The following is an 11,009-nucleotide window of genomic DNA, read 5'->3' as shown; positions in this document are numbered from 1 at the left end:
CTTGCCAACCAGGCACAGCTTCACACAGCCCCGAGGACACCCCCTCAGCACTGCTGTGCCCACAGATCACCCCGTGCGCCTGGCTCACGCTGCACAGCATGCCCACAGCTTACCCCACTGTCTGCCTGGATTCCTACAGGCCATCCCCTCCCGGGAAGCGTAGAGCTGGCCAGGGCCGAGAGCCGCAGTGAAAAGGGTGAACAGGCACTAGTGCTCATGGGGTCAATGCCTGTGGGGCCCTAGTCTGAATCCAGCCTCTCGCCACCCCCACAGCAGACAGCATGGGCAAGCTCCCCCTCACCCACTGCCACCACCATGCCGCATGCTGCCCTAAAGGGACTTTCTATAAGGCACAGGCAGGGAGCTTGGCCTCCCCCCAGTGGCTGCCAACAGAGGAGGTCTGCTAGGTCTAAGTGGGGTGAGGTTATTTTGGGATGGCACCACTTGCCCTCTAGGGCTAAGAGCTGCCAGCTCACCTCAGACAGGGGCCCCTTAGTGGGCACTGCCTGAAGGGGTCAAAGTTGAGGCCTCTCCCCCCTTTCTTCCCCTCCACTGGTGGGTGGAGATACCAGACACTAGGACAAGGAGGCACAGACGAGAAGCAGACACAAGCGATTCCTCACTCTGATCTTTAGTGGCCAGTAAAGCAAGACGGGGCACGGTCCACACCACGGCCGAGCGCTGGGCAAGTCGTCGTTCAGGGAGCACCAAAGCAACTAGCCTGCAGCTACTCAGAGCCTCCAGCGTGTCTCGTTGCAGCAGGGTGAGGGGTCCCTACCCCAGCCCACTGGTTAATGAAGGCAGGGCTGGGGCAAGGGAGGGGATCTGAGAATCAGGCACAGTGTGGGCGGCCAGGCAGCCAGAGCACAGCCGTGAGGAGGGCAGTGGGGGGAAGCATTTTGGGACTGCAGATTTATCCGCAGCCAGGCTCAGGACTAGGCTTCGGGACGCACTCAGAGGAGCAGAAGCGGAAAAGCACAGCAGGGCTTGGTGTCAGCAGCAGGTATTGGGCTCAGGAATCGCTACTGAGATGGGATAGCAGCACCCTTTGGCAGCCGGAAACATCGTTCCATGCATCTGTTCAAGTATTGGAGCCAGCGCTGAAAAGGGCGAGAAGAAACTCTCCCAGATCAGGGCAGGAGAGCTAAAAACGTGTCTGAAATCCCAGAGAGGCACCAGTGCTACCAGGCAGGCAGGGATCCGTATCAAACTGAGACTCCGCACCCCAGCAGGGCTCCTTAGGGAAGGATTCACTCTCAGGGACTGCACTGGACAGTCAGTATTGCCCGTTGCGGGGTTGTGGTCAGAGTAGGCCCAGGATACTAAAGACACGAGCTGGAGGAGCTAATCTCTTTTCTTGGACCAACTGCTGTCGTCTCTTTCATCCACAGAAGTTGGTCCCATAACAGGCATTAGCTCCCCCACCTTGTCTCACTCAGCACTGGTGTGCAGCACCTGACACACTTATCCCCGTCAGCGCTGGGATTTGGGGTCAAAGCAGAAATCAGTGCCAGGAGCAAACAGCAGGCATCAGTACCGCGTGTTCAAAACGGCCAGAGTCTTAGGCAAGGGATCACTCCCAGCTGCTCCTAGCAGGACGAATGAGAATCGAGACGGAGATTCAGCAGCATTGGGAAGAGTCAGTAGCCGGACTAGGAACTGCTTCAACGTCAGCCATTTGTAGTGGGATTTAACCTGGGAGCAGGAATCTGGGCTGAGCGCCCTGGGGCTAGAAATTCAACAGTGGTAAACAGTCCCAGCCATGGGGGTCTTCTGTACTAAAATGCAGCTTCTGGACTGAGCAGTGTCAGAATTGGGGGCTAGGAACAGACACCGTGTCAGACAGCGGTATCAGCAATCAGAACCAGGCATCTCTGGTACAGCACTGACCTAGTCCTCTCAGCAGGAACCGTGTAGCCCTGGGAACAGCTGGTGGGAGGTAACATCCCTGCGGAGTTCAGGATTGATAGCGGAACCAGGACAGATCCTCTCTGGAATCCGTTTCAGCAGCAGACTCCTCTTTGGTATCAAACTGGGTCAAGCGGGAACCATGGCGGGACTGGGCAGCAGGACTGGAGCTGGTGACGGGTCTCAGGGTTTACATGGGCACAGCACGGGCCGTGGCCGGAGGGCGAGCCAGGGTCCTTCTTTACCAGCTCAGTACATGTAGTCTGGGAAGGTCAGTCCCCCCCGTCCCCCCCAAGGCAGGGCTGGGGCAGGAAAAGCAACCAGGTCAGATCCAAGGGCACAGGCCAGGGGAGGGACAGAGGAAATTGCATGTGATGAGGGGGCAAAGGGATGGGGGAGCAGGAGGCAGGGCCCCCTTGCTCCTTTCCCTGGGTGAGCCCCTGCCCTGGGCTGTGAGCGGGTCTGGCTGTGCTCGCCCCGCCGGGCGCCCCACGAGGGCAGGCGGGCTGGGAGGACTGGGCAGTGCGGCAGGGCTGGCAGAGGTATCAGTAGTCATAAGGCCAGTGTGGCTGGGAGCGGGTGGGGGGCTGCAGCAGGGGGTCTCGCAGTGGCTTCTGCACGTCAGTTTCACGCCATCGCCTGGGTCCAGGGCAGAGGCCTGGCGCCAGGATCACTTGTCCAGCTCGCTTCTCTGCTCCTTCCTCGACTCAGTCACCACCTGCCACGTGGGGGATGGAACAGAGACCACAGGATTAGACCCCACCCCGCCGTCCCCTCAGCCCCAGTGCCCGGCTACGCCCCCTGCCCCCGAGGATCCTGGAGCCCCCTGCCCCAGCAGTATCCCCAGCACAGAGAGGGGAATCAATTAGCCCAAGAGAGGCAGAGCTAGGAACAGAACCCAGGAGTCCTGGGTCCCATGCCCTGCTCCAACCACTAGCTCACTCCATCCTCAGCTGGTCATAGAACCCAGGAGTCCTGCCTCCCTGCTCTAACCGCTGGACACTGCTACTTCTCCTTGCATGTGCCTGTAATGCTGGGATTTGATTGACAGCTGAACCCCCAGGGAACCTCTTCACAGGCCTGGGCATGCCCTGACCTCCTCCCCCAACACCCCCCCCCCCCCCAATACCCTCGGCTTGGCACATTCCACCCTGGCAGCTCCCTGCCCCGACGGGGGGGGGACTCACCTCTCCATTCCGGGTCTCAATGGTTTTGATCAGAACCATTTTCCTGGTGTGGCTCTCCATGGTCTGCTCCGGCTCAGGCACTGGGCAGGGGGGTGCAGGGAGGCCATGAGGGGAAGGGGCTGCAGCCGCTGACCCCCCCCCCCCCCGGGTGAGGCCTCCAAGCCAGGGCTGAGTGTGCACCAGGACTGGGGAAGATCCCCCAATGGGCAGGCGCTGCCCCTAACAATACCGCTCAGCAACGGCAGAGTTCTTGCCCAGGGTCCCCAGCGAGACCAGCTGGACGCGGCTGACCCTGCGTGATTGGCAGAGGCCAGCGACGCCCCAGGCACCCAGGGAGGGATGCGGGGAGCCCCCAAAAACCTGGCCGGGGAGGGGCAGAGACTCCTGGGGGGCAGGGACAGAGACACCCCCACGTGGCTGGGGCTGCACACTTACCCGACGTTTTCATGCTGAGGGAGGCCAGCGAGTGGATGGGGATTGTGATCCTGGGGGAGGGGGCAAACAGCACAATGAGTAGCAGAAGGCCCCTGCTTATCCCTCAGCCCACCCGGCCCCCTGGGGGACAAAGGGGAACAGCCCCCTCCCTTGTGACAGAGCCACCCCCCCATGGCGCTTGCCTGCTGGGCTCCCCGGGGCTGCACCCACCTGTTCTCCTCGCCCTCCAGCAGCTTGCGGTAAGTGGCGATCTCGATGTCCAGCGCCATCTTCACGTTGAGCAGGTCCTGGTACTCCCGCAGGTGCCGCGCCATCTCCTCCTTCAGGTGCTGGATCTCCTGCTCCAGCCGCCCCACCGTGTCCTGGTAGCTGCCGACCTCCACCCCGTACTGGTCCTCCAGCTGCCGCATCTGGCGCAACAGCGCCTCATTCTGGCCACGGGGGGAGGGGAGGGCAGGGGTCGGACTCCTGGTCCGAAGGGGTCCGGTCTCTCCCCGCCCCCCCTACATCCCATCCTGGGGGAGCTGCTCCCCACTGTTCATAGAATCTCAGGGTGGGAAGGGACCTCAGGAGGTATCTAGTCCAACCCCTGCTCAAAGCAGGACCAATTCCCAACTAAATCATCCCAGCCAGGGCTTTGTCAAGCCGGGCCTTAAAAACCTCTAAGGAAGGAGACTCCACCACCTCCCTAGGGAACCCATTCCAGCGCTTCACCACCCTCCTAGTGACATAGTGTTTCCCCAATATCCACCCTGGACCTCCCCCACTGCCGCTGTTCGGGGGAGCCTGCTGCAGAAAGCGGCAGGGCTGCGATTCCCTGCTCAGGCACGGGGAGTATAACCAGTTGCTGCAGAGAGCTCCACTGGGGGGCGCTCTTCCCGCAGAGCAGTGCTAGGGGGTGCTGGGGTCCCCCCCCCACCCACCGAACGGTACTCACGGTTCCCTTCAGCCCGTCCACCTCGCAGGTTAGGCTCTGGATCTGCCTCCGGGACTCGTTCATCTCCTGCTTGGCCTGGCGCAGCGCCTCGTGGTTCCGGTTGGCCGCGTCCGACAGGTCAGCAAACTGGGAGAGGGAGGGAGGGGGTCTTAGGACCCCCCGAAATGCTATCCCAGCGAGGTGCAGGGGGAGCTCCCTGCAGGTGAGGTTGTTCCCCCTCCCCCCGAGCAGGAGCAGCCATGCCCCATTGCTCCCCCCCGGCTCCCCCAGCACGGAGAGCATATGGGGCGCCTCCACCCCAGGGCCACGACTGGGGCCAGTACCTTGGACTTGTACCACTCCTCGGACTCCTGCAGGTTCTTCACCGCGATGCTCTCGTACTGGGTGCGGATGTCGCGCAGCGCGGCCGTCAGGTCTGGCTTGACCGTCTCCATCTCCACCTGCACCTGCTGGCTTTGAACGCTCACCTGCAGGTCACGCAGCTCCTTCACACGCCAACCCCACGCACAGACACGCCAACCACACGCACAGACACGCCAACCACACGCACAGGGACAAGAGAGACCGCGAGACGTCCTGAAATCTGCCTCATGTGGGGCCCCAGCTGCACCCAGAAGTTTAATTGTGAGCCTGTCTGTGCCCCCCCCCCCCCCATCCCGTGCACTGCAGCCTGGTGCAGGGTGGGGCTGCACTGCATCTGCAGTTCTGCTCTTCACCACGAGATGGCGGAAAGGTACCTTGGCCACTGGAGAGCTCTCCCCCTCCCCCCCCCGACCCCACCCACCCAGCTGGGGTCTCCCGGGGCCAGCAGGGGAGGGGAGTGGGGCAGAGCGGTTAGTGGTCCCACATCAATGTGCCACCTGAGCCATTGCGGCCCTCTCCTTCCCCCATGGGACCAAGCCACCCCCCAAATCCCCTCCCACCCCCCTCCTGTCCCTCCCCTTGGGCCCCCCACCCTGCCCCTACCTCCTCGTGCAGCTTCTTCAGGAACTCGATCTCGTCCATCAGCGACTCGATCTTGCGTTCCAGCTCCAGGCGTGAGAGGGTGGCGTCGTCCACATCCTGTGGAGGGGGGAGGCAGGGGGCCGAGTGCCAGGGACAGGCCCACGGTGGGGTGTGGGGCACGCAGAGGGCAGTCCAGTCCCCGCCCTGTCCCTCTTTGCATGGAGTGCATGGGGACACGGTGTGGTCAGGTTTTATATTCTGTGACTGTGCACGTGTGGGCACACATCCCGAGGGGCTGTTTTTGCACATGGATGTCTGTATGCAAATGCCTGTGTGAGCACTCGTGGGCCATACATGTCTCTCCCGATGCGTGTTTGTCCGTGGAGGCGTACATGCCTGGGAGTATGCACTAAGCATGTGGATCCCATCGCATGGATGATGTCCCTGGGAGCACGTGCCCACTGGTCTGCACGACGGGACAGGGAGGAGCACGCGTGCAGTGTGCACTGGGGCAGGTGAAGATCCTATCACAGCCCCCCCTCCCCACTCCTACAGCCCCTGGCAGCTCGGGGCTCCTAAGAGCTGGGGTCAGGTCTCCGCACTGCTGGGCTCTGGATCACACGCATTTGCACACGCGGCCTGGACAAGGAGACGTCCGGCGCTCGGCTCCACGTGTCCGTCCCCCCCCCGGTGCATGGGGCTGGTACGGTGCCTTTAAATGACAACGAGAGCCCATCGATTCCAGGGCTTGTGCACAGGGGTGCAGTGTACTTGCAAGGACACGTTTGTACACGAGTGTGCAAAAGTGTATGTGATCAAAGACACATGTGCACAAGCACGTGAACAAGAGTGCATGCCAGGATGTGTGTGCACAGAAGAGGGGGGCAGGAGAACACACCCCAGAGCCCCTCACCCCCCCCCCAAACACACACTCACCTTCCGGAACAGCACCAGGTTGTTCTCTGCATCCTCACGCCTGTGTATCTCCTCCTCCAGCCTGGGGGGGGGGGGGGGCACAGTAAGAGGGTCAGACGCAGGCAGGACACACCCACACACAGCTCCCTCCAGCCCCTGCCATGCCCACCCCCCCATGCCAGCACCCCCCATGCACACACTGGGCCCGCTCCCTGAACACCCCGTGAGCCTCCCCCCACCACTTCCTCCCCACCCCGAATGCTACCTGGCCCCAACACCGCCAGCGATCAGAGGGGCCTCTCTGCTCCCACCCCTTCCTGGGATGGGGAAATTCAGTCCCTGAACGGAGCTGGGGGAGCAGGGCTCCGAACTGGTCCACCCCCCACCCAAACTAGGGGTATGGGCCCTGGGGTGTATTGGAGGAGGGTGGGGCAGTGCCGGGGAGGGAATCCTGCACTGTGAACAGCCCCCCACAGCCTCCCCCCTGGAGGATAAAGACACCCCCCCCATCACGGTGGGGCTGGGGATTTACCAGCTGCGGGGGGGGGGGGGCACTCGGCATTCTGGAGCAGCAGCTGTGAAACCCCCTGACCCCAGCTTCTCCAGCAGGGGCCAGCGGCCCCGCCCTGCAGTCATCTGCAGGGACCATATGGGTAGGGGGACGCCACACCTGCAGCATCCCCACCCCACCCCACGGGCCCAGAGGGGCAGCAGGGCCCCTCGCTCCCTCCACCCCCACCCATGCTGCTGTAGTTCAGGCTGTGCCGACTCCACCCTGTGCTGGGGGTTGGCCAGACGCTGCTCTGGGGTGCCCAGACTGCAGACCTCCCCCCGCCCCAGGGACTGCTGGGATAGCCCCTCCCCCAAGGGGGACAGGGTCCCCTCCAGGTCATAGGCCCACACTATACAGGAGGCGGTCAGCCCCACCCGGGGGGGCTGGAACAATTTGTATAGTGGGGGAAAGAGGGGGGCTGAGAGCCATTTCATGCCTAGGTCAGATCCCCTTATTTCCAGCACCTATGGCCCCACCCACCACTGCCTCAGTTGCCCTCTAATACTCCCAGCCCTGCACCTCCCTTCCCCCCAGTCCCTCCTACCCGCCCACCACCCTTCCCCATTTCCCTTCTCCCGCCCCAGCTCAGCCCCCAAACCTCACCCTGCGCCCCCCACAGCCCGCTGGCCCTCGGAGCTGCTCTGCGTGCATGGGCCCCCCCCCCCAAGTCTGCCCTGAACATCGGCCAAGCAGAGCCAACGCTGGCTACTGCCCCTCCCGCCCCCCGTGGCCCCTTCCCGGCACCCTCAAGCAACCCCCGTATTCCACACAACCTGCTTGTACCTTGTGCCCCCAAGCATCACCCCTCCACCCCAAACCATGCCCCCCTCTTCTTACTGCAGCCCGTCACCCCCCACACCCCTTCTCCTCATCCAGCGAACTCCCCCCCAAAAAAAGAGTACGGGGGAGGAGCTCAGCAGAGACCCCACCCTACACCCCATTCCCTTCTCACAGTACTGCACTCAGCGCCCCGCCATCCCCACCCCACCTACCTCCCGGCACCTCCCAGTTCTGCTGACACAGCCCCCTAGATCCCTGCCCCAGTTCACCTGTAACCCTTCCTCCATCACCCCCTCCCCATCCAACCCCCCTTCATCCGTCTCGCCCATCCCTGTGCCACTCCCACCCACACCCCTACAGCCCCTCTTCCCCCTCCCCATAACCCCCCAGCACCCCCTCCTGTATAACCCGCACCCCGTTCCCCTGTGCCCCACTCCCACCCATACCCCTACAGCCCCTCCCCTACAGCCCCTCTTCCCCCTCCCCATAACCCCCCCCACACCCTCCTGTATAACCTGCACCCCGTTCCCCTGTGCCCCACTCCCACCCATACCCCTACAGCCCCTCCCCTGCAGCCCCTCGTCTCCCTCCCCATAACCCCCCAGCACCCCCTCCTGTATAACCCACACCCCATTCCCCTGTACCCCATTCCCTCCCATACAGCCCCATCTCCCCTGCACCCCCTCCCCTATAAACCACACCCCACTCCCTTCCCCCATCCCTACAGCCCCTCCCCTGCAGCCCCTCTTCCCCCTCCCCATAACCCCCCACACCCCTCCTGTATAACCTGCACCCCGTTCCCCTGTGCCCCATTCCCTCCCATACAGCCCCATCTCCCCTGCACCCCCTCCCCTATAAACCACACCCCACTCCCTTCCCCCATCCCTACAGCCCCTCCCCTGCAGCCCCTCCCCATAACCCCCCGCACCTCCTCCTGTATAACCCACACCCTGTTCCCCATTCCCTCCCATACAGCCCCATCTCCCCTGCACCCCCTCCCCTATAAACCACACCCCACTCCCTTCCCCCATCCCTACAGCCCCTCCCCTGCAGCCCCTCCCCATAACCCCCACACCCCGTTCCCCTGTGCTCCATTCCCTTCCATATGGCCCCATCTCCCCTGCACCCCCTCCCCTATAAACCACACCCCACTCCCTACAGCCCTTCCCATGCAGCCCCCACCCCCCCTGCGCCCCCGCCCCACTCCCCTGCACTCCCTCCCCTATAAACCACACTCCACTCCCCTGCACCCCCTCCCCTATAAACCACACCCCACTCCCTACAGCCCTTCCCATGCAGCCCCCACCCCCCCCTGCGCCCCCGCCCCACTCCCCTGCACCCCCTCCCCTATAAACCACACCCCACTCCCTACAGCCCTTCCCATGCAGCCCCCATCCCCCCCTGCGCCCCCGCCCCACTCCCCTGCACCCCCTCCCCTATAAACCACACCCCACTCCCTACAGCCCTTCCCATGCAGCCCCCATCCCCCCCTGCGCCCCCGCCCCACTCCCCTGCACTCCCTCCCCTATAAACCACACCCCACTCCCCTGCACCCCCTCCCCTATAAACCACACCCCACTCCCTTCCCCCATCCCTACAGCCCCTCCCCTGCAGCCCCTCTTCCCCCTCCCCATAACCCCCCACACCCCCTCCTGTATAACCTGCACCCCGTTCCCCTGTGCCCCATTCCCTCCCATACAGCCCCATCTCCCCTGCACCCCCTCCCCTATAAACCACACCCCACTCCCTTCCCCCATCCCTACAGCCCCTCCCCTGCAGCCCCTCTTCCCCTCCCCATAACCCCCCACACCCCCTCCTGTATAACCTGCACCCCGTTCCCCTGTGCCCCATTCCCTCCCATACAGCCCCATCTCCCCTGCACCCCCTCCCCTATAAACCACACCCCACTCCCTTCCCCATCCCTGCAGCCCTTCTTCCCCCTCCCCATAACCTGCACCCCACTCCCTGCACCCCCTCCCCTATAAACCACACCCCACTCCCTACAGCCCTTCCCATGCAGCCCCCATCCCCCCCTGCGCCCCCGCCCCACTCCCCTGCACTCCCTCCCCTATAAACCACACCCCACTCCCCTACACCCCCTCCCCTATAAACCACACCCCACTCCCTATAGCCCTTCCCATGCAGCCCCCATCCCCCCTGCGCCCCCCGGCACCTCTGCTTGAGCGCGGCCAGGTCCTCGGCCAGGTTGTCCCGCTCCACCTGCGCGCGGTCGCGCTCCTGGCCCAGCAGCTCCAGCTGGCGCCGCAGGTCCCGCAGCTCGTCCTGGCACAGGTCGGCGGCGCGCACGGGCTCGCGGGCCTGCGCCTGGTCCAGCTGGGCGCGCAGCGCGGCGTTGTGCGTCTCCAGGGCGCGCACCTTCTCGATGAAGCTGGCGAAGCGGTCGTTGAGCTCCTGCAGCTCCGCCTTCTCGTTGCCGCGGGTGGCCAGGAACTCGCGGTTCAGCGCCTCGGCCAGCGCCCAGTCCAGCCGCTCGGCGCCCGGGGCCAGGCGGGCCGGTTGCGCGGCGCGCAGCGGGCCGCGCGCGTACTGCGCGGAGCGCGGCGAGCCCAGCAGGCGCGCAGCGGCCAGGCGGGACGAGGCGGAGGTGGAGGAGTAGGAGCCCGGCGAGAGCAGCGGCGGCGGCCCGAAGGCGCGGCGGTACGAGGTGGCCCGGGCGCTCATGGCTGCGGCCCCGATCCGGATCCTGGCGCGGCTCCGCGGCTGGCGATGGAAAGAGCCGCCGGCTCCGGGCTGCCGCTTTATAGCGCCCCCCGGGGGGGGGGGCAGGCTCCGCCCCCCTCGGCCACCGGCCAGACCCCGGGAGCCCAGCCGCCCCCCCCCCCCGCCGTGCGCTGGAGGGGGGGTCAGCTATTGTCCCGGGGCAGCGAAGGGGGAGGCCTGGGGCGCAGGGACCTGACAGGTGGGAATAGACCCCGGGGGGCTGGCTCCCCCCTGCTCCTCTAACCACTGCCCCAAGGACCTGCAAATAGAACCCAGGAGTCCTGGCACCTCCCTCCCCCTCTAACCACCACACCCCACTGCCCCACCGACCTGCAAAGAGATCCCAGGAGTCCTGACTCCCCCTATCCCCCTCTAACCACCACACCCCACTGCCCCACCGACCTGCAAAGAGAACCCAGGAGTCCTGGCACCCCCCTCCCCCTCTAACCACCACACCCCACTGCCCTACCGGCCTGCAAAGAGAACCCAGGAGTCCTGGTACCCCCCTCTAACCACCACACCCCACTGCCCCACCGACCTGCAAAGAGATCCCAGGAGTCCTGACACCCCCTATCCCCCTCTAACCACCACACTCCACTGCCCCACCGACCTGCAAAGAGAACCCAGG

General features: G+C 64.5%; 1 protein-coding gene across 1 annotated transcript; it reads right to left on the bottom strand.

Annotated features, from left to right (window-relative positions):
• Positions 1 to 613: 613 nt before the first annotated feature.
• Positions 614 to 10,410, bottom strand: PRPH (peripherin). The gene is made up of 9 exons (XM_065575469.1): positions 9,834 to 10,410; positions 6,349 to 6,409; positions 5,434 to 5,529; positions 4,791 to 4,952; positions 4,468 to 4,593; positions 3,741 to 3,961; positions 3,531 to 3,580; positions 3,096 to 3,175; positions 614 to 2,626 (listed from the first exon to the last, which is right to left on the bottom strand). Exons 1-9 carry the CDS (start codon positions 10,340 to 10,342, stop codon positions 2,579 to 2,581), a joined length of 1,353 nt encoding a protein of 450 aa, XP_065431541.1. The 5' UTR covers positions 10,343 to 10,410; the 3' UTR covers positions 614 to 2,578.
• Between the last annotated feature and the right edge of the window lie 599 nt (positions 10,411 to 11,009).

This window comes from Chrysemys picta, chromosome 22 (assembly GCF_011386835.1).
Source record: "Chrysemys picta bellii isolate R12L10 chromosome 22, ASM1138683v2, whole genome shotgun sequence".
Taxonomy (NCBI): Eukaryota; Metazoa; Chordata; order Testudines; family Emydidae; genus Chrysemys; species Chrysemys picta.
This window is presented reverse-complemented; position numbering and strand designations above follow the sequence as displayed.

Coding starts and splice junctions, on each gene's coding strand:
- PRPH (XM_065575469.1), bottom strand. CDS start 10,342: ATGAGCGCCCGGGCCACCTCGTACCGCCGCGCCTTCGGGCCGCCGCCG. Junction 3,962..4,467: donor TGGACGGGCTGAAGGGAACC/GTGAGTACCGTT, acceptor CCCCGTGGCCAG/AATGAGGCGCTGTTGCGCCA. Junction 3,581..3,740: donor CTGGAGGGCGAGGAGAACAG/GTGGGTGCAGCC, acceptor CCCCTCCCCCAG/GATCACAATCCCCATCCACT.